This window comes from Pelodiscus sinensis, chromosome 6 (assembly GCF_049634645.1).
Source record: "Pelodiscus sinensis isolate JC-2024 chromosome 6, ASM4963464v1, whole genome shotgun sequence".
Classification (NCBI taxonomy): domain Eukaryota; kingdom Metazoa; phylum Chordata; order Testudines; family Trionychidae; genus Pelodiscus; species Pelodiscus sinensis.
In genome coordinates this window covers 30,280,453-30,300,395 of record NC_134716.1, presented here as the reverse complement: position 1 = coordinate 30,300,395, position 19,943 = coordinate 30,280,453, and the positions used below count along the sequence as shown (strand labels likewise).

Genomic DNA, 19,943 nt, shown 5'->3' with positions numbered 1-19,943 from the left:
AGTTCAAGCTAAACCTCCCTTGCTGCTTTTCAGGGAGGTATTGTCAGCTTTATGGCTTGCTTGCTTAGCTTTGTGTTCCCATTGGCTTTTGTCCATTTTAAATCTAGAGAATTTCACCTTTTGTAAAAATGTTCTTTTCAAGAAACCTGTGATAAATGTGCTGCCTGATTAATTGGGCAACATTTTCTCAAGGGATGCAGGCCACTACCTACTTGCCTAAGCCTACTTTCTTCTTCCTCCAGCCCTTTAAATAATCCACACACATGTAACTACTATAAATAAGATAAGACCTTTATCTTTTTTCCTTTTTTCTCCATTCTGTGGACTTTTTAAAAAAAATTAGAAAATGTCAGCTTGAAATAAAAGCTGGAGGTGGACAGATGCACAAAGTATTGACAAAAAATGTCTAACAAGAAATTTATTTCACGTGTTACTTTTTTGCCACAGTGAAGGCAAGCTCCCGGCCCATCTAATCTACATAGGCTTGGTACTCATCATCCTAGTACCAGAGCTGTTCCCAAGTGTAAGCATCACAACAATAGCATCTCTCAAGCTCCCCGGCCAACAGGAAGCAAGTTTAAGGTGGGGGAGGGGCATTTTCTTTCATAAAAAATGTGTGTGCACTGGTGTTTATAAGAGTGACGCTCATGGGAAAAGCTGAGACAAGGAGATGTGTTATACATTTAGTCCTGGAAGAGGAGAGGTGAATGGTCATTCTTCCGCTTTCCAATAGGCATTTTCATGCTCTTGGGCCAGCCCCTGAGAGGAGCCTGTACCCTACAAGTCACATTCTACTGATCAACAATTTTGTTGTCCAACTAGAATGTAGCTGCCTGGTGATGTGGTTACTTTAGAGAGAGATGATCTCGCAGGCAGCTAGCTCCTAGACCTATTACAGCTTTGCAAATCTGGAAATCTTGAACGGGGCACCATAGCCTAATGGCGACCTAGGTGATGCTTTCCAGTTAGCCTGCAATCTTTGGATCACTGTGTCCACACCTGTGTCTGACAGTACTGGGCACAGTTTTCTGGCCAATCACAGATAAGAATTAGGGTTGCCAATTGTATAACTGCACAAATCTGAACACACTTGCCCTGTCCCCTACTCCATTCCTTGTCTGAGTCCCAGCCCTGCCCCACTCCATCTTGCCCCCTCTTTTTCATTCACTCTCCTCCACCCTCTCTCACTTTCACTGGGATAGGGCAGAGGGGTTTGGCACTTGGGAAGAGGGTTCAGGGTGCAGGAGGGGCTGCAGGGTGCGGACTCTGGGAGGGATGCTCAGGGCTGGGGCAGAGGTTTGGGGTACAGGAAAGGGTGAGGGGTTCAGGCTCCAGCCAGGCAATGCTTATCTCAGGTGGCTCCTGGGCAGTGGCGCAGCAAAGCTAAAGCAGATTCCCTGCCTGCCATGGCTCCATACGGATCTCAGAAGCAGCCAGTGTGTCTCTATGGCCCATAGGGATGGGAGGTCAGGTGGCTCTGTATACTACCCCTGCAGCTTCCATGGGCTGGGAATCGGTGCTTGAGATGGGGGCAGCTTGTGAAGGTCCCTTCCCACCCCCCACCTTGGGGCCACAGGGATATGCCAGCTGTGTCCAGGAGTTGTACGGGACCGAGACAGACGGGTTAAGCCCAGGTGCACTGTCAGACTTTTAACAGTGTAAAATCTTTCAGCTTGGCCTCAGTGTGGGTAAGCCCGCATCCTGGGGACTTCCTGCCAAACTGGGAAGGTTGGCAACCCTAGTGGGAAGGGGCATTTTTTTTGCCATCAGACCTATTTGGGTCTCCAATTGCAGTATGAGTCAGAAGCTCCCAGAACCCCCAGGCCCTGAATTGAGTTAACAATCTGAGGAGAGAGATCTGTAATGAATGGTCTACCGATGGAGAACGAAAAAATGTGAAGCATTTGTTTTTGCCTTCTCTTTCCCAGTCACCACCACCCCCCATGGTAGTCCGGACTCAGATTCAGCCAGCTACTGTTTGCCTGGGTCCTAATCCCAGTTAGGCAATTAGAAAGCTGTGTGGTGGCACTGTTTAGGATTGTGGTAAAGGAGGCATTGAGCTGGGTCTCGTCAAGAATCTGTCTTATCTCACCCCCTTCCTTAAGAGATGTATGTAGATATTGAATAAGATGATGGAGACTATACTACAGAGCCTTCCAGGAGCTCATTTGTAAGGGTCATGAGGATGGAGGAGTGGATGCCCAAAATAAGCCTTAGAGCAGGGCTACTCAACTTCAGAAGCCCCAGGGGCCACAGTGATACTCACAGCACATGCCGAGGGCCGCAACTTAAGTTTGATTGCATATATATGCAAATAGCTTTTCACACTGAAGGGCATGAATACACAGATTAAGGCAAGACTACACAACATACAGGCCCCATTTAAGTCAGTTCTGCTGATATTAATAAAATGCAACATTAACCTGATTTCCACCCATGGGACAGCACTTTTAATGAGCAATGACAGTCCAGGAATTTAACTTCTAAAACACATATCAACAGAAGACCATTATAGTAACTACTTTTTTGTTTTGGCTCCCACCCGCGGGCCACATGTTGAGCCTCGTGTAAATCCAAACCACACCGCGGGCCACACAAAAATGGTCCATGGCCCACAGGCCGCATGTTGAGTAGCCTTGCTCTAGGATTCAGTATGAGAGGAAAGACCTGAACCATTTCATTTCCATTCACCCCGTAGCCTGTTAGAGCTGCAAAAGTGGAATTTGGTGATCAGTAGTACTGAGGGCTCCAGAGACGAATGACAGGGTGAGTATGCATGTGATTTCTTTTTTTGTGGTCATTCAACAGAACAAGTATTATCTCTGTATTGTGCCCTGGCCTGAGGCCTGGTTAGGAAGGGTGCTGGGTTTTGGCAGCAGAAATGTGGCACTGAAGGCTATTTTAAGAATCCAACAGCAAAATGCTTTCTCATAAATCCAAAAAAGTAGTAGCTAACAGTCCAATGCTAATACTGCGATGCAAAGGAAACTAACTCTTCAGTGCAATGTGCATGACTGCAGATTGGGAGCAGTGGTATTATAAAATGGTCAGCCAGTCTGTAGCATTTGCCTGTAGGGGATCATCTCCAACGACACAAAACTATGATTGAGCAGCGAAGGAATGCCTGGTCATTGTTTTTACATGCCCTGAATTGCATGCACTTCTGGGATGTGATTACATATATAGATATAGATTCCAAAGTCTATCTTCAAACAGTCTTTTTTATCCATCTCAAAATTTTCAAAGAATGTTAAAGAAAGTTCAAAACTACTGTTTGGATATACAATACGAAACAGTATCTGTGATGTTTACTGCAGACTTTCCTTCTAGGGATGCAATGCCATAAAAGTGAATGCCTCTTGATAAGTCCCATGACTATGAAATAGCCAGTGTGCACAAAAAAAGAAAAGAAAAAGGAACTTGACTCTAGTTAATCAACCAGAATTCCTTTGTGTGACTAACAAGCAGCTTCTATAAATAGACAAGACCAGACAAACCCATAGACCTATAGAGCCAGAGCCTCAGCTGATGTAAATCGGTGTCACGCCATTGACACCACAGCTGAGGATTTGTCCCATCCTACTTTTATATGGAACTTTCACAAAAGCCTATGACAAGGACTGTTGCTGCTGCTGTTAGCAGTACCATCACTACTCTTTGGAAGAATGGTTCAGTTTATTTCAAAGAGGCCATTGTGTTTCTTGTCCTGAGCTTGATTTTGCTGCAGGAGTCTCAGACGTCCTGGAGGCACACTGGATGTACACAATGATTTTCAGCAGAAAGTGTCGGGAGGGACAAGACTTTTCTGTCTCTGTGGCCGATGAGAAGTTGGGTCCTTTTGCTTCCACGAAGCAGTGGCATAGGGTTAGAGGAATTGTGTTCCTGAATCTGCCTATCAGACTGAATTTTTCTCCAGTACTTCTTGTTGTAAGATGAAGGCCTAAAACATAAGCCCGAGGCCTAGCGAACAATAGACAAAAGCTAAGCTGTGAGCAAAGCTAAGCTGTGAGCTAGAGGCAGGCCCCTGCTCACAGAACAGGGCTGAGTGCGCAAAACACTAATTGGTGCTAGTTACCAACTGCAGAACAATAATTGGTACTGGTCATAAGTGAAAAGCACATGATACCACTAGCTCATTAAAAAAGCATTTGTACACAAATGCTAGGAGTCTGACTAATAATATGGGTGAACTAGAGTACCTCGTGTTAAATAAGGAGATAGACATAATAGGCATCCCTGAAACCTGGTGGAATGAGGAAAATCTGTGGGACACAATCATACCGGGATATAAAATATATAGAAAGGATAGAGCAGGCCGGGTGGGTGGCGGAGTGGCACTGTATGTGAAAGATAATGTAGAATCAAATGAAATAAAAATATTAAGTGAATCAACATGTTCCATAGAATCACTATGGATAGAAATTCCATGCTCCAATAATAAGAAATTAGCAGTAGGGATATATTACCGACCACCTGACCAGGACAGCGATACTGACATAGAAATGCTGAGAGAGATTAGAGAGGCTACCAAAATAGAGAACTCTATAATAATGGGGGATTTTAATTACCCCCATATTGACTGGATACATGTCACCTCGGGAAGAGAAGCGGAGATAAAATTTCTCAATGGCTTAAATGACTGCTTCTTGGAGCAGCTAGTGCAGGAACCCACAAGGGGAGAGGCAATTCTTGATTTAGTCCTGAGTGGAGTGCAGGATCAGGTCCAGGATATAACCGTTACAGGACCGCTTGGGAATAGTGACCATAATATAATAACATTTAACATTCCTGTGGTGGGAAGAACACCTCAGCAGTCCAGCACCCTGGCATTTAATTTCAAAAAGGGGAATTACGCAAAAATGAGGAGGTTAGTTAAACAGAAATTAAAAGGCACAGTGACTAGAGCCAAATCCCTGAAAGCTGCATGGAAACTTTTTAAAGACACCATAATAGAGGCCCAACTTAAATATATACCCCAAATTAAAAAACATAGCAAGAGACCTAAAAAAGAGTCACCGTGGATTAACCACCATGTAAAAGAAGCAGTGAGGGACAAAAAGGTATCTTTTAAGGCGTGGAAGTCCAATCCTAGTGAGATAAATAGAAAGGAACATAAACACTGTCAAATCAAGTGTAAACATGTAATAAGAAAAGCAAAAAAAAAGATTTTGAGGAACAGCTAGCCAAAAACTCAAAAAGAAATAACAAAATGTTTTTTAAGTACATTAGAAGCAGGAAGCCTGCTAAAAAGCCTGTGGGTCCCCTAGATGATCGAGCTATAAAAGGAGCAATCAAGGACGATAAAGCCATTGCGGAGAAACTACATGATTTCTTTGCTTCAGTCTTCACGGCTGAGGACGTTGGGGAGATTCCCGAATCTGCACCGTCCTTTGTGGGTGATGAATCTGAGGAACTGTCCCGGATTGAAGTGTCATTAGAGGAGGTTTTGGAACAAATAGAAAAACTTAATGTTAACAAATCTCCGGGACCGGATGGCATTCATCCAAGGGTTCTAAAAGAACTTAAATGGGAAATTGCTGAGCTATTATCTGTGGTTTGTAACCTATCCTTTAAATCGGCTTCCGTACCTAATGACTGGAAGGTAGCCAACGTGACACCAATATTTAAAAAGGGCTCTAGAGGCGATCCTGGCAATTACAGACCGGTAAGTCTAACTTCAGTACCGGGCAAATTAGTTGAAACGATAGTAAAGAATAAAATTGTGAAGCATGTAGAAGAACATAATTTGTTGGACAAAAGTCAACATGGTTTCTTACTAATCTATTAGAGTTCTTTGAAGGGGTTAAAAAACATGCGGACAAGGGGGATCCAGTAGATATAGTATACTTGGATTTTCAGAAAGCCTTTGACAAGGTCCCTTACCAAAGGCTCTTGTGTAAATTACATGGCCATGGGATAAGAGGGAAGGTCCTTTCTTGGATTGAGAACTGGTTAAAAGACAGGAAACAAAGGGTAGGAATAAATGGTAAATTTTCAGAATGGAGAGGGGTAACTAGTGGTGTCCCCCAAGGGTCAGTCCTGGGACCAATCCTTTTCAACTTATTCATAAATGATCTGGAGGATGGGGTAAGCAGTGAGGTAGTAAAGTTTGCGGATGATACCAAACTGTTTAGGATAGTCAAGACAGAAGCAGACTGTGAGGGACTCCAAGAAGATCTCACCAAACTGAGTGATTGGGCAACAAAATGGCAAATGAAATTTAACGTGGATAAGTGTAAAGTAATGCACATCGGGGAAAAATAACCCCAACTATACGTACAGTATGATGGGGGCTAATTTGGCTACGACAAATCAGGAAAGAGATCTTGGAGTTATCGTGGACAGTTCTCTGAAAACTTCCACACAGAGTGCAGCGGCGGTCAAAAAGGCAAATAGGATGCTAGGAATTATTAGGAAAGGGATAGAAAATAAGACCCAGAATATCTTACTGCCCCTGTATAAAACTATGGTACGCCCACATCTTGAATACTGTGTACAGATGTGGTCTCCTCACCTCAAAAAAGATATTTTGGCCTTGGAAAGGGTTCAGAAAAGGGCAACTAACATGATTAGGGGTTTGGAACGGGTCCCATATGAGGAGAGGCTAAAGAGACTGGGACTTTTCAGTTTAGAAAAGAGGAGACTGAGGGGGGATATGATAGAGGTCTATAAAATCATGAGTGGTGTGGAGAGGGCTGATAAAGAAAAGTTATTTATTAGTTCCCATAATAGAAGAACTAGAGGACACCAAATGAAATTATACCAAATGAAATTAATGGGTAGCAGGTTTAAAACTAATAAAAGGAAGTTCTTCTTCACACAGCGTGTTGTCAACCTGTGGAACTCCTTGCCAGAGGAGGCTGTGAAGGCTAGGACTATAATAGAGTTTAAAGTGAAGCTGGATAAATTCATGGAGGTTAGTTCCATAAAAGGCTATTAGCCAGGGGATAAAATGGTGTCCTTGGCCTCTGTTTGTTAGAGGCTGGAGAGGGATGGCAGGAGACAAATCGCTTGATCATTGTCTTCGGTCCACCTTCTCTGGGGCACCTGGTGCTGGCCACTGTCGGTAGACAGGATACTGGGCTAGATGGACCTTTGGTCTGACCCAGTACGGCCGTTCTTATGTTCTTATGACCTTGGTATCCACTCCTCAGAGATACAGACCCAGGTTCAGGCAAGGGTCTAAAATGACAACATGATGAATAGAGCTGATCTAATCAAACCACGAGGAACAGGGTGCTGGGTGGTATCTAAGTGGCGTCAGACGGTGGCAACCTGATATGTCAGCAATGAAGTGTGATTTATTTGTACCTGTATATAAAGTGGCATCCTGGGGAGACAGTCTTGGAATGACCTAGAGGGCAGTGAAAATTTCCCCCTGATTGAGTCATTCCATTGTTACGGGATACATATGTGTAGAGGTTCAGTAGAGTCTACTGACAACAATTACTGTACTTTGCTTAACAATAAACCTGGCCAGGCACCTTCGATCCTTATCTGGTTTGTGGTCTTTGGGGGCTCTCTTGGGGTCTGCTGTGGAGACTTAGTGCACAAATTGACACGGCACACATCACTGAGCACGCTCGCAAGCAGCCTTCTGGTTATCATCATCGACAGAGCCAGAGACCTGTGAGGACACCTCAGCAGTAAATCCCGACAACCTCCTGAATAACTGCACTTCTCAGGTTTTCTTTCTTCTAAACTTTTTCTCTCTCAGGTTATCCATGAATAACACTACAGACTTGAGTCCTAGTTTATAGTTGTAAAGCCCTCACTGGATAACCTCTAAGGTGCCATTTCTGAGGTACAAAAAATTGGGTCTCTGATATTATCCTTAGCCCATTAAACATCTTAGAGGGGTAGCCGTGTTAGTCTGGGTCTGCAAAAACAATGAGGAGTCCTATGGAACCTCAATGACCAACAGATTTATTTGGGTATAAACTTTTGTGGGTAAAACCATTTTTTTCAGATGCATGGAATAGATATCACAGAGGTAGGGATATATATACATACTACAGGCTAAACCTCCCAAATCCGGGACCCTCTGGTACGGCAACATTCGTGGTCCGGCATGGATGTTTCTGAACCAAACAACCCAAGGAGCGGGAACTAGCCGAGAGAACACAGGGGTTTGCAGAGTCCTGGCTGGGCCAGCAGCAGCTAGGCAGGGAAACCTCAGCAGGGCCAGGCAGCGTCAGGGAGCCTCCTCCCTGGCCAGGGAATCCTGCGATCAGTGGGATTAAGTGGCTGGAGAGCCCTTGGCAGCGAGAAAACCTCGAGGAACCACTGGGGGCAGCAGGGTTGGCAGCAGCCAAGTGGCCCTGTTTGGGCAATTCCTGGAATCCCCAGTGCAGCCAGTGGGCAGCAGGATGGGGAGCACTGGCTGGGCCAACTTTAGTGGGGAAGTACACATTTGCAGACACATTTGAAAGAATGTGAAATTGCTGAGCTGGTGGAAATCTCTGGGGTGACTGAAAGCTCCTGTATTCACACTCTGCACCCATTGCAATCCTCTTTGTACCAAATTTTGGCTTGTAAGTTTTCATTTGGACACTAATACCTGGCTGGTCAATAATATCAGGGCGAGATGCATGTAGGAACATTAAAGAAACCATGTAAGTACACACTGAAATCATGACTGAAGTGTGTGTATACCACACAAGTCTGGGAGTGGATAAATAGGGTTGCCAGGTGTCTGGTATTGACCTGGACAGTCCGGTATTTTCGCTTCCTGTCTGGTAAAAAAAATGCAGAAAATACCGGACACCTAAAATGTCCAGTATTTTCTGTTTTTTTCCCCTGCCAGGAGGCAAAAATACCGGACACCTGGCAACCCTACGACACACTCGGCAACTGGGCCCAGCCCCTGGCCTCCCCCTGGACCTCTGACACCCTCCAACCCCTTCCACTCCCCGCTTACCTGGTTCCGCAGGGAAGCTGCATTGTGGCTTGATTTAAAAAAAAGCAAAATGGCCATCGGCAAAAAGCCCAAAGACCAAGGGGAAGCAATGCCTTCCCTGTGTCTTAATGCTCAACCTCTCCCCTGTTCCTATCCCTATTCTGAGACTGCACTCACTGAAAAGGACCATGCTGTTTTAATGCTGTTTTATTTTATTTTATTTTATTTTTGCGCAACAACTTTGGTCTCCCCTCCCCCCCCGAACAGAATTTTTTCCCTGTTTTTGGGGGAGGGGGGGGAGGTCAGTATTTTTGGCTAAACCATCTGGCAACCCTATGGATAAACCTGTTTCTCAAAGATAAAGGACAAGTAAATGCTTCTAGCCAGATGTCAGCAAAATGTCTGGTGCCCTGTCTCTGGTGAGGAAAGGGTGCAGGAACAAACAGAGCTGCATAACAAGCAATAGCATGAAACCTCGTTCATTTCACCACACCTGTCTCTGGTCCTACCAGCAGGAATAGAATTTATCTATGGGTAACCCTCAAGAAAATGTATTTCAGAGGTGGTGTGGACAATAAGCAAGGAGTGAAACCATTGCAAGTTCTTTCTCTGTAGCCATCACACCCTCCTCACCCAAGAAGATAAAAGAAACAGCCTTAGGGAGCAGATCCTGACCTGAGAATTTGGTCAGCCGTATTACTGGGACTTTATAAGTGGTAAGGGACTTCACTTTGAGCCAAGCCTACTTTGTTAATTTTTACTACTTGGAAGCATGTTATCTTTATTTCTCTTGTAACTATTGATGGTTAACAGCCTGTAAGGGGCTGTTCTGGCATCTAGGGATTCAGTGTAGAGGGCAACACCCGTAACCCCCTTCATGACAGCAGTTGTACACCACCGAGGAGCCCCCAAAGCAGCAAGTGTGGTAGTAACGCTGGTTAGCATTGCTGGGGCTATGGGAAGTTACTGAATCAGGACCAGGAATCTGGCCTCTGAACTATTTCAATGGAACCAGAATAATAAGAAGAGTTGGGTCCTGAATGGTACCCAGCCTTATTTGACACTTAAAGGTGACTGGCCCAGGAAACATAAATGACCTTGTGCGCCTTTTGCTTCTCTGTGGTGTATAAAATAGGTTTGAAAGTAGAGAGAGGCAGGCAGCACTGGGTGGGGAGGGGAAAGCCTTTTTTAGTCTGCCTGTTAGTCTATTAGCAGACTTACCCAGCGTTGCCTGGGTCCTTCAGGGCAGAGGATTGGCGGTGTGGGGATTGGCAGGACTCAGGGAATGTGGGTGGGGGTGGGGAAGACTGGGCCGGGGGACTGGAAAAATAAAGGTTGGGAGTGAGGAGGGGCTCAGGGCAGGGGGCCCCCCAGCTCCCGAGGGCCTTTTTTCTACCCTCAGGCCACCCTTCCTGGATGCCTGGGACCTTTTTCTCACTCCCTCCGATGCTGCAGCCGAGAGCTGGAAGGCGAAACGGGTTTGGGTCAGAGGGGCTATTTACCCGGTGTGCTGGCTGGCAAAATGGTGGAGCCCTAACCCTGCTGGCCACACCTGGGTGGTACGGTGCCCCCTCCCCCCCCCACTGGATGCTCTGCAGGATAGTTCTCCCCTGCGCGCTCGCCACTCTCAATGGCCACTCACATATCATGTCCCTTGTACAACAGCCCCTCCCTTTGCATATTATAGAAACAGTCCTTTTCGAGGGCCTTCTGGTTGTCCTGGCACAGCCAAATCCTAGCCTTGCTTTAAGTCAGGCAAAGAGGAAGCTGCACACCAAATTTGGTAGCCCTAGCTCTTACGGTTTAGGAGGAGTTCTTGAACAGACAGACTTGCAGACAGACAATTAGACAGAAAAGATAGACAGACGGACAGATTTTAGAAATACCCAGGGAGTCAAATCTGAGCTTCCCTGGTTTCTTGGAGTCTTCCGTGGGCTTGTATGCATGGTGAGTTTTCTCGGCCCTTAACCTGACAGGTGGTTATGCCGAGTCTCCAACCTCACCTCCATGTTGCCACGGGAAAATGGAAATCAATGGTTACCCACCTTTTGGAGGGAGCTTTAAGAACTATGGGCAACAATCATTAAATAAGGCCAATGTATTAATGATGAATTATTTGTATTGCTATTATAAAACAGTCAGCCAAGCTGTAGCTGCATCTGGTGAAAGGCATCAGTACAGTTCTCTATTTCCCTGCGTACCCCACTTTTTGCAGGTTCAAAGTCTCCTGAGCACATACAAACTGGGGGCTGGGAAATGCCCTTTTTTATTAGCAATAAAACTCTGTCTTTTGCTACTGATTATCCACAGAATTATGGATCCATAATCATTCACGTCACAGACCGAGGGAGCCAGAGCTGAAACAGGATAATAGCCTTTAAATCCCCTTCTCTAAGCACTCAGATCTTCCCTGTCAGCAAGATTAAAGCGGTCAACAGCAGTCCCCATGTGTCTGTATCCCAGCCTGAGCTTTGACAACAACTGGAGGTGGTGGCTGGACGGGAGAGAAATGTGAAACTGCAGCTGTGCTTGATGCTCCAGCGGGAAAGAAAGAAACATTTATTTGTCTCCTTGGTGGTAGTGGAAACTGGTATTAGTTCCTCAGTCAGGTGGCGGCAAAGGAAGGAGAAGGAGGAGGAGGAGGAGGAGGAGAGAGAAGCATCATGCTGAAGTTTACTCAAAGGAGACTATTCCCATTCTCAGACTGTAAAATAAGGAAAGGAGCTGCTACAAATATTGTTCCCCCAGAAACGAATGCAGGAGAGGTGAAAGTAAGAATGAGCTTAGAGGCAAAGAGTGGGGTTTCTGCCACTTCTCCATGGGCCTCGCAGTCTGTGCTGTCTGTGGGAACTGAGGGGAATTACCACTATTATGTGGAGGAGGAGGAAGAAGAGGAGGAGGAAGATGAAAGGCAGCTGCAAAATACAGAAGCCTCTCCGGAAGGAAGCAAGCTCTCTTCACCATTCCTCAGCCCCCCTACCTTCTCCTCCAGAACGGCAGCTTCTGCTTCATCGATGCTGAACATAAATGTAGGTGGAAAAAGTTACCGCCTCACCTACCAGGCGGTGGCTATCTATCCCAAGACCCGCCTGGGCCGCTTGGCCACGTCCACCGATCGCCGTTGCCAGCTGGGGCTGTGTGATGACTACGCGGTCCAGGGGGATGAGTACTTCTTTGATCGGGACCCCGCTGTCTTCCAGTTGGTCTACAACTTCTATGCCTCGGGGGTGCTGCGGGTGCGAGACGAGCAGTGCCCACTCAGCTTCCTGGAGGAATTGAGCTACTGGGGGGTGCGGCTCAAGTACACACCGCGCTGCTGCCGCATCTGCTTTGAGGAGCGGCGGGACGAGCTGAGCGAGCAGCTGAAGGTGCAGCGGGAGCTGCGTGCCCAGGCGGAGTCCCAGGAGAACGAGCAGCTCTTCCACCACATGCGCTACTACGGCCCCCAGCGCTGGCGCCTCTGGAACCTCATGGAGAAGCCCTTCTCCTCTGTCAGCGCCAAGGCGATGGGGGTGGCTTCTAGCCTCTTCGTGCTAGTCTCGGTGGTGGCACTGGCTCTCAACACTGTGGAGGAGCTGCAGCAGGTGGACCGGAAAAGCGGAGAGAGTCGCCCCATGCTGGAGCACGTGGAGACACTCTGCATCGCCTTCTTCACCCTGGAGTATCTGCTGCGGCTGGTCTCCACCCCAGACCTGCGCCGCTTCGCGAGCAGCCCCCTCAATGCCGTGGATCTCATTGCCATCCTCCCCCTTTACCTCCAGCTGCTGCTGGAGAGCTTTGCCAACGAGGACCAGCCCCGGGGCCGAGGCTCTCAGCACGAGCATGACATTGAGAAGGTGGGACGGGTGAGCAAGGTGGGACAAGTGCTGCGCATCATGCGCCTGATGAGGATCTTCCGCATCCTCAAGCTGGCCCGCCACTCTACCGGCCTACGCGCCTTTGGCTTTACCCTGCGTCAGTGCTACCAACAGGTGGGCTGCCTCTTGCTCTTCATTGCCATGGGCATCTTCGCCTTCTCCGCCATGGTCTACTCGGTGGAGCACGACGTCTCCAGCAACAACTTCACCAGCATCCCCCATGCGTGGTGGTGGGCTGCTGTAAGTAAACGCATTGCACTTTGCCATATAGCTGTCACTCCTTCCCCTGCTCGAGCTGCTGCCTGTTTGAAAACAGCAAGGCAGTCACAGATTTTTGAACATCTGTTCTGAATTCTGAGCTTTGCTGTTACAGGACATGCACTCACACACACACACACAGAGCCACTGCTGCAGGCTTACATCTGTTACTGCACCAGGGTATAATCAGTGAAGCAGAGCTGGAAGTTGGTGGCTATTTGGGGCTATGCCATACACACGGCTGCTCATTAAAGAAAGGGAGAGGACTTGTATGAGGAAGGGAAAAGAGTATCATTTATTTCTAGTGTCAGCACTGCAGAGAAATATATTACTAGTAGTTTGTGATAAATATATTGTACAGGGGTTTGGTGGTTTTTTTGGGGGGGGGGAGAGAGTTTGTAAAAGGCTGCACTAACTCAGCATGTAACCAGCATGAAAGAAGGTTGTTCTGATTAAATCCTCAAATTTATGGGATTAGAAGAAGCAGCAGCCACCTGGCCCCATAAAACATTTATGGGCAGCTGTCCAGCTGTAGGTGCCATCTCTACAACACGCTCAGTGGCATTTGGTTGTTATTTATACAATACCAGTGGCAGACAAAAATAGATCAGGTGGGGTCTGAATGGCTCAAAGGATTGGTAATGAGATACAGAGCCTTTTATATCTCGGTCACTAGTTTCAATCTAGTATAAGTCAGTAGTGACTGGAAGTTGGTGACCTGACATCTCATGGCTATTCAGGAGGTCCGTGTGGAATGAGTAGGTGGCCTCAGTCTAGCTCCTGGTGGGCAGAGGTTCATATTACAAAGTCACCAGTGGCTTGGTTTCTGGTGGGCTTAGCTGAGAGGCCAGAGACTGATCTGACATGGAAACGGAGGCACCTTTTCATTGTTAAGGTTGCGGATGAGGTTTGAGGCATAGGGGGAACCTCTCATTGACATTGTCAGTGCTGAGCTTGTGACTAAACAGAGGACTTTGGTCTGTCGCCCAGCGTTTCCCAAATCGTGGGGGATACTACTTTCTTAGGACGAGCCATTTCCAATTTGTACAGAGCAGGGCCCGTACAGATTTTCCCCGTGCAGGGTGGAATGCTGGCATGTGTGCTTTCATTTTCCTGAAGTGGGGGCTCAGCTTTCTGAAGTGGGGAAAGGAATCCAATCCCTGTACCACCTCAGGAGAGTAACACAGTCCCACACAGCAATAACGGTACTATTTCAACCCACGGCGATGTCGAAACGATCATTCATGCACAGGGACCTGCAAAGGCTACGGCACCACCGCGGACTTGACTCTTAGGTGCTGACAGAGAACCCCTAAAAGCCAAGCCAGGAGCACCTATGAATTAGCAATGGCCCACTGATCCTTTCTCCTCAGCCGCAGCATTAAACATCCAGGCACTCAGTCTGGAGGCCGGTTGGGGAAGAAGAGGCTGTTCCTTTGCAACGTGGTCTTCAGAATGAAAGAGCTGGAAGGCCACAGCTCTACTGTTATCCTCTGACCGCTGTGACGTAGTGGCAGTGTGGTGCATGCTACAGTGCCAGACTAGAGTGAGAAACAGACACACATGGTAATATGGCTAGTGCTGAAAGACCAAAGGGCTCAAATCTCAGCTGTAGCCAGTATCGTTGGGGAGAAAGGGTGCGAAGGGTCTGCTTGCAGTTTCCTGATTCTAGTGCCATGCTAGCCCCAAAGCATTCTTACAGCTATTCCTTTTTACAGCAGCTGACTCCAACCTCTAAGAAGCTATAGGTCAACTGAGACTAGCCCAACTGCAACAGTGTGCTGGCCACAGAGTCCCCAAACTTTTTCTTTTCTGGCTCTCTGCCAGCTGTGGAAGCTGTAGCTGGAGAGATCGTGCTCCTTTGTAGTCTCCACTCTAGCTACCAGCAGAAAAATCTAGTGTTATTTTTTTTTAAATGTACTGTGCTGAATGCCCCACTGAGCCTGGCTGCTGGGTGCCCAGCATACATGGAAAAGTTACTGGAATGCAGCACTTTGCAGGTCATTCTTTAACCAATATATGCAGGTCACACCGATTATAAATCTCAGGCTGAATACACCAGCAGAATGTTAGGACAGCAGGCCTAGATCCATGGAGCCAAATTGGTACCACTGTTCTGAATACATCCAGTCCTGCAAACACTCACTGAAGTGACTAATCCTGATTCATCCAAGTATCCCTGTTAGTTTTAAAGGGATTTGGGATGGGGAGGTGGAGAAGGTTTGCACTGTGCATGGGAGTAAGGGCCTACAGGAGTGACTTTAAATATGAATGACTCAGCTGAATCCCTTAATCTTTTGTTATAATACAAGGGGGTAAACGAGAGCCTGGCTAGGTAATTATTATTTGCATATTAAAGGATGGATAATTGTGGCTGTCACACACACAAATGATTATTTCCTTAAAATTCTCATGTGGTACACAAGAGTGAATGTAAGGGTACATCTAGACTACATGCCTCTGGCGACAGAGGCATGTAGATTAGGGTACCGGACATAGTAAAATGAAGCGGCGATTTAAATAATCGCCACTTCATTTAAATTTACATGACTGCCGCGCTGAGCCGACAAACAGCTCATCCCAGGAAGCATACCTGGGTGGTCGACAAATACCTTTGATGTCGGCAGGGGAGCGTCCAGACTATCGCGCTGAGCCGACAAACAGCTAATCAGCTGTTTGTCGGCTCAGCGTGGCAGCCATGTAAATTTAAATGAAGCGGCGATTATTTAAATCGCCGCTTCATTTTACTATGTCCGATAGCCTAATCTACATGCCTCTGTTGCCAGAGGCATGTAGTCTAGACGTACCCTAGGAAGACTAGAATCTTAGCACGGGGTAATTGTGTAGGGTCAGTCTATGGCAAATATGTATCTTGCTTTCAACTCCGGGTATGTCTATCCTGCGGGGATATCCCGGAAAAACTCTGCCACGTCCAGGGAACACATTTGCTCTTCTGCCTTTTTTTTGCGGAAGAGCAAATGCGCTCTTTCGGGGAGCCCTGTCTAGACGGGGCCAAATGGTGGTAAAGCCTCTTCCGGAAAAGCGATCAGAAAAAGCTAGCGTGTAGACCTAGCTTCAGTATTTGAAGATACTGATCATGTATTATCATTCAATGCCAGTGACTTAAGTACCATTAAACCAGATGACTAATGAATTTTATGGTACAGGAAGCACTAGCTGCAGCACCATCTTGTCAGCTACTATTCCATTCAGCTGAAATAACATTCAAACTAATAGAGGAGAAGCTGGCGCACTGCCTGCCATAACCTTTTAAAAAATTAATTCAGTGCTATAATCATAAGAGCACTGGGCAGGGACTACACCTTCCTGTGTTTGTGCTAGCATGGTTACTTTTTTTTTTTTTTTTTTTTTTTTTTGCAGGCATGCACACATCTAAATGTATACAAAGTTTACAAACACCAAAATATACATAGTACAGTGTTTCCTAATCTTTTTATACCACAGACCAGCACAGAAACATTTGCAGTTTCATCACGGTAATTAATTTGCATATTCATCCTGGTAATTAATTTTGAGCGGTCCCATGTTATTTTTCATTGCGTCTGTGTGCACACAGTAAGGGAACTGGGGGAAGATGGAGAAGGGAAGGGAAAGGAAAGGGCAGCAAGCAGTGTGAGCAAAAGAGGGGAGCAAGCGGGGGAGAGACTGGGCTGAATGTGGTGAGACATTGACTCCGGCTCAGAGGCCTTCTCCTGACTTGTCCCCTCACCGCACGCCAGCCACCTGGGTAGTGGTGGCCCCTGCTAAGCCTGGCCGCCCTGCCAGGATATCCCCAAGCTATACCCCAAGGTTCAGTGTGGCCATGTGGCGGCAGGTCCCTGTGTGTGCACATCAGGGGGAGGCTTCCGCCAAGGGAGAAGGGAGCTGCCCGACAGCGCCAGTGCAGGTGGGAGGAGAGCGGGCTCGCGGGATGGCTGGTTCCTCGAGCTCACCTCCCTCATGAGAAGCAAGGCGGGAGACAGACCTAGGGGTGCCTCTAGCCGCAGCCACCCTCCACAGCCCCACCAGCCGGGCCACATAGCAGCCGCTGGAGCTAGAACTGGGACCAGAGTGAGGCTCCCCCAGTATGGACAGCCTCACTGCAGCCCCAGCTCCAGCCGCAGCACTCCAGGGCAGCCATCCGCCATGCTGCTCACTGTGCTGCTGTGTGGGGAAGCGGGCAGGCAGAGAACGCTTTGTGCACATATGGGTGCACATATCTCTTATAGTGGGTGGGGCTCAATTAGCAGCTGGGGGCGTGGCCTGACAGCGTGCCGCAGCCTGACTAACAGCAGTTCGTGGCCCACCACCGGTCTGCGGACTGGCGGTTGGGAACCGCTGATGTAGTAGATGTAGACTGGTAATTCCCTCTTGGGATCTGTGTTACATTAAATGTTTGCGATATTTGATGCAGTTTTAAGGTCACATCACCAGATATTTGGAGACGAATAATTCAGTCTCATATAAAAGTTTTTTTAAAAAACAACTGTTGCAATAGTAATGTCAAAGATAACACAACACCTTCCCCGTTGGGGTCTGCTAGAGCAGGAAAACTCCTACTGGATGAAGAGGGGCATTCATTAAAGTCTTAGAAGAGATAGAGATTGCAGGATTCACCCTGTCATGTAATGTGGTGATGCCTAAAGAATGAATTCCTGAAACTTAAATGATTTCACTGGAACAGCTACATTTGCCATTGAAATCTGGTAACAAAAGGCTTCCTCGTAGCCAAACTTCAGATAAAATACCCAGAACCGTTTCTACACAGACGCTCTGCCTCCATCCCCTCTGTGCCTGTAGCATGGCAGGATTTTATAATCACTCAAGCCTGCTGACATACACTTCAAACAAAACCAATTTGTGTAAATAGCAAGGAGCCTTGCCAAGTACTTACATTCCTTAGTCTCCTCATTTTAAAAAATCCATATTAAAATGAGCTGATGGACCATGCTTCCCAGAGAGAAGGATTTTAAAATGTCTTTCACTGCTAGAAGACACACCTCAAGTCTGGGCTCTGCTCTTAACCACATTCGTGCACCAGACAGATGAAGGTGCAAGTCATTTGATCCATCTCCTTCCATCTGCAAAGCCCACTTTATTAGGCTGAAGAGTGTGTGTGTGTGAGAGAGAAAGAGAGTGTCCCCTCCTTAAGTACAAGGAAAGGGCACAAAGCTGCCATTCAGCTTCAACCTAGCCTCTATGCAGCTACTTGCATAGAGTCATCCCTGGATGTGTCTGGTCATGAATACATGTCCACACGGCTGGACCTAATACACACTACCAGAGTGCAGATGGTTCAGTGATGCCCTCTGCAGCACACAACAGAACACACAGATTTTTAAATTACACGAATGGGATTAATTATTTAAGGATAGTTTTTCTACTCTGGGATGGTTGCCTATAGGGAAGAGGGAGGGGAATAATGTATAGCCAGCGTATAATAATTTAGATTTCTAGTAGACAAGTGTTCAAAATAGCTTAACTATGCTGAAACACTGTATCCCCAGCTGGATACATTAAAGACAGGTGTGCGCGCTCCCCTGTTTGGATAATAAATTGCCATTGATTTGCCTATAGGTCAGCATCTCTACAGTGGGATATGGTGACATGTGTCCAGAAACGCACCTCGGGCGCTTGTTTGCTTTCCTCTGCATTGCGTTTGGAATCATTCTCAACGGTATGCCAATCTCCATACTCTACAACAAGTTCTCAGACTATTACAGCAAACTGAAGGCCTATGAATATACGGCTGTACGGAAGGAAAGAGGCAAGATTGACTTTACACGAAGAGCCAGGAAGAAAATGTCCGAGTGTTGCGGCGAAGGCCCAACTCATTATTTACCAAGGCCTAGATACAATTAATTCGCCAGAAATTACAACTGGACAGAGGAGCAGCAGGGGAAAGCAGAGAACATGCCGTTACTATAGATCACCCAAAGAAAGCTAAAATAACAACTCTAAATTGGGCACAAGAAAATACGGAAGGCAAATCGCAAAAATGACAGACCTATTTTATGACCATTTTTTCTCAGCTTCCTTTTGTTGGTGTCAATTACTACAGCAGCAATGCTCACGGTTTGTGTGCGCAACCCCGGTATCAAAGATGCAGCTGAGTTGTACAGTTGACTGAGGGCTGTAACACAATGCCCAATAACCGTCCTACAGTAACAATCCTTCATGGCCAAACCAAAGGAAACTAAGTCTGTTATCATGCCATGAGCGCTACTCAGCAACAGGCAGGAGGAATATTATCTCAAAAATTAAACAGATGTAGGAGGAGGAGAGAGGCAATATGTTTCTTTGCAATATAGAAATGGGTTCTGTATTAGGTTTTTAAACACAAGACACAGACATTATGTACCTTTTGTAGCTACATTAGTTGCTTTCATATACAAACAATATCCATATTCCTTAGTTTTTTGGTTATTCTTTGTGCTGTAACACATAGTTCATGGTTTGATTTGCCAGTGTTATTTTTAATACAGCCTTGCACAATTGTACTCACTTCTTTGCCCACAGTGAGTAACTTTAAGAGTAAGAAAAATGTAGGTTGTGTTGTCCCCTCCCCTCCCCATTAATATCCTCCATAGTAGAAAACAACTGGTGAGTAACTTTGGGGTGTGATATTTTCCCAAACCCATTTCAATGCCAAAATCTGCTTAAGTTTACATCTGTAAACTAAGGCTAGGTCTAGAGAAAAATCGATGCAAGATATGCAGTCCCAGGTCTGTAGCTGGAGTTGATGTACCTTGCATTGATTTTCTGGGATGCCCAGCAGCAGGAGGTCAACGGAAGAAATACTCCCATTAACTTCCCTCATCCCTCACAACAGCAAGAAGTATCGGCGCCGACAGAGGTGCCTTCAGCGTTCAAGTCTTCACTAGACCCTCTAAATTGAATCCCAGAAGATTGATCACTAGTGCGCCAAT

At 46.6% G+C, this 19,943-nt stretch overlaps 1 protein-coding gene across 1 annotated transcript; it reads left to right on the top strand.

Annotated features, from left to right (window-relative positions):
- Positions 1-11,486: 11,486 nt before the first annotated feature.
- Positions 11,487-19,296, top strand: KCNV2 (potassium voltage-gated channel modifier subfamily V member 2). Its single transcript, XM_006139683.4, has 2 exons — positions 11,487-12,996; positions 18,592-19,296. The coding sequence occupies exons 1-2, from the start codon at positions 11,563-11,565 to the stop codon at positions 18,874-18,876; spliced, it is 1,719 nt and encodes a 572-aa protein (XP_006139745.2). The 5' UTR covers positions 11,487-11,562; the 3' UTR covers positions 18,877-19,296.
- The last annotated feature ends 647 nt before the right edge of the window (positions 19,297-19,943 follow it).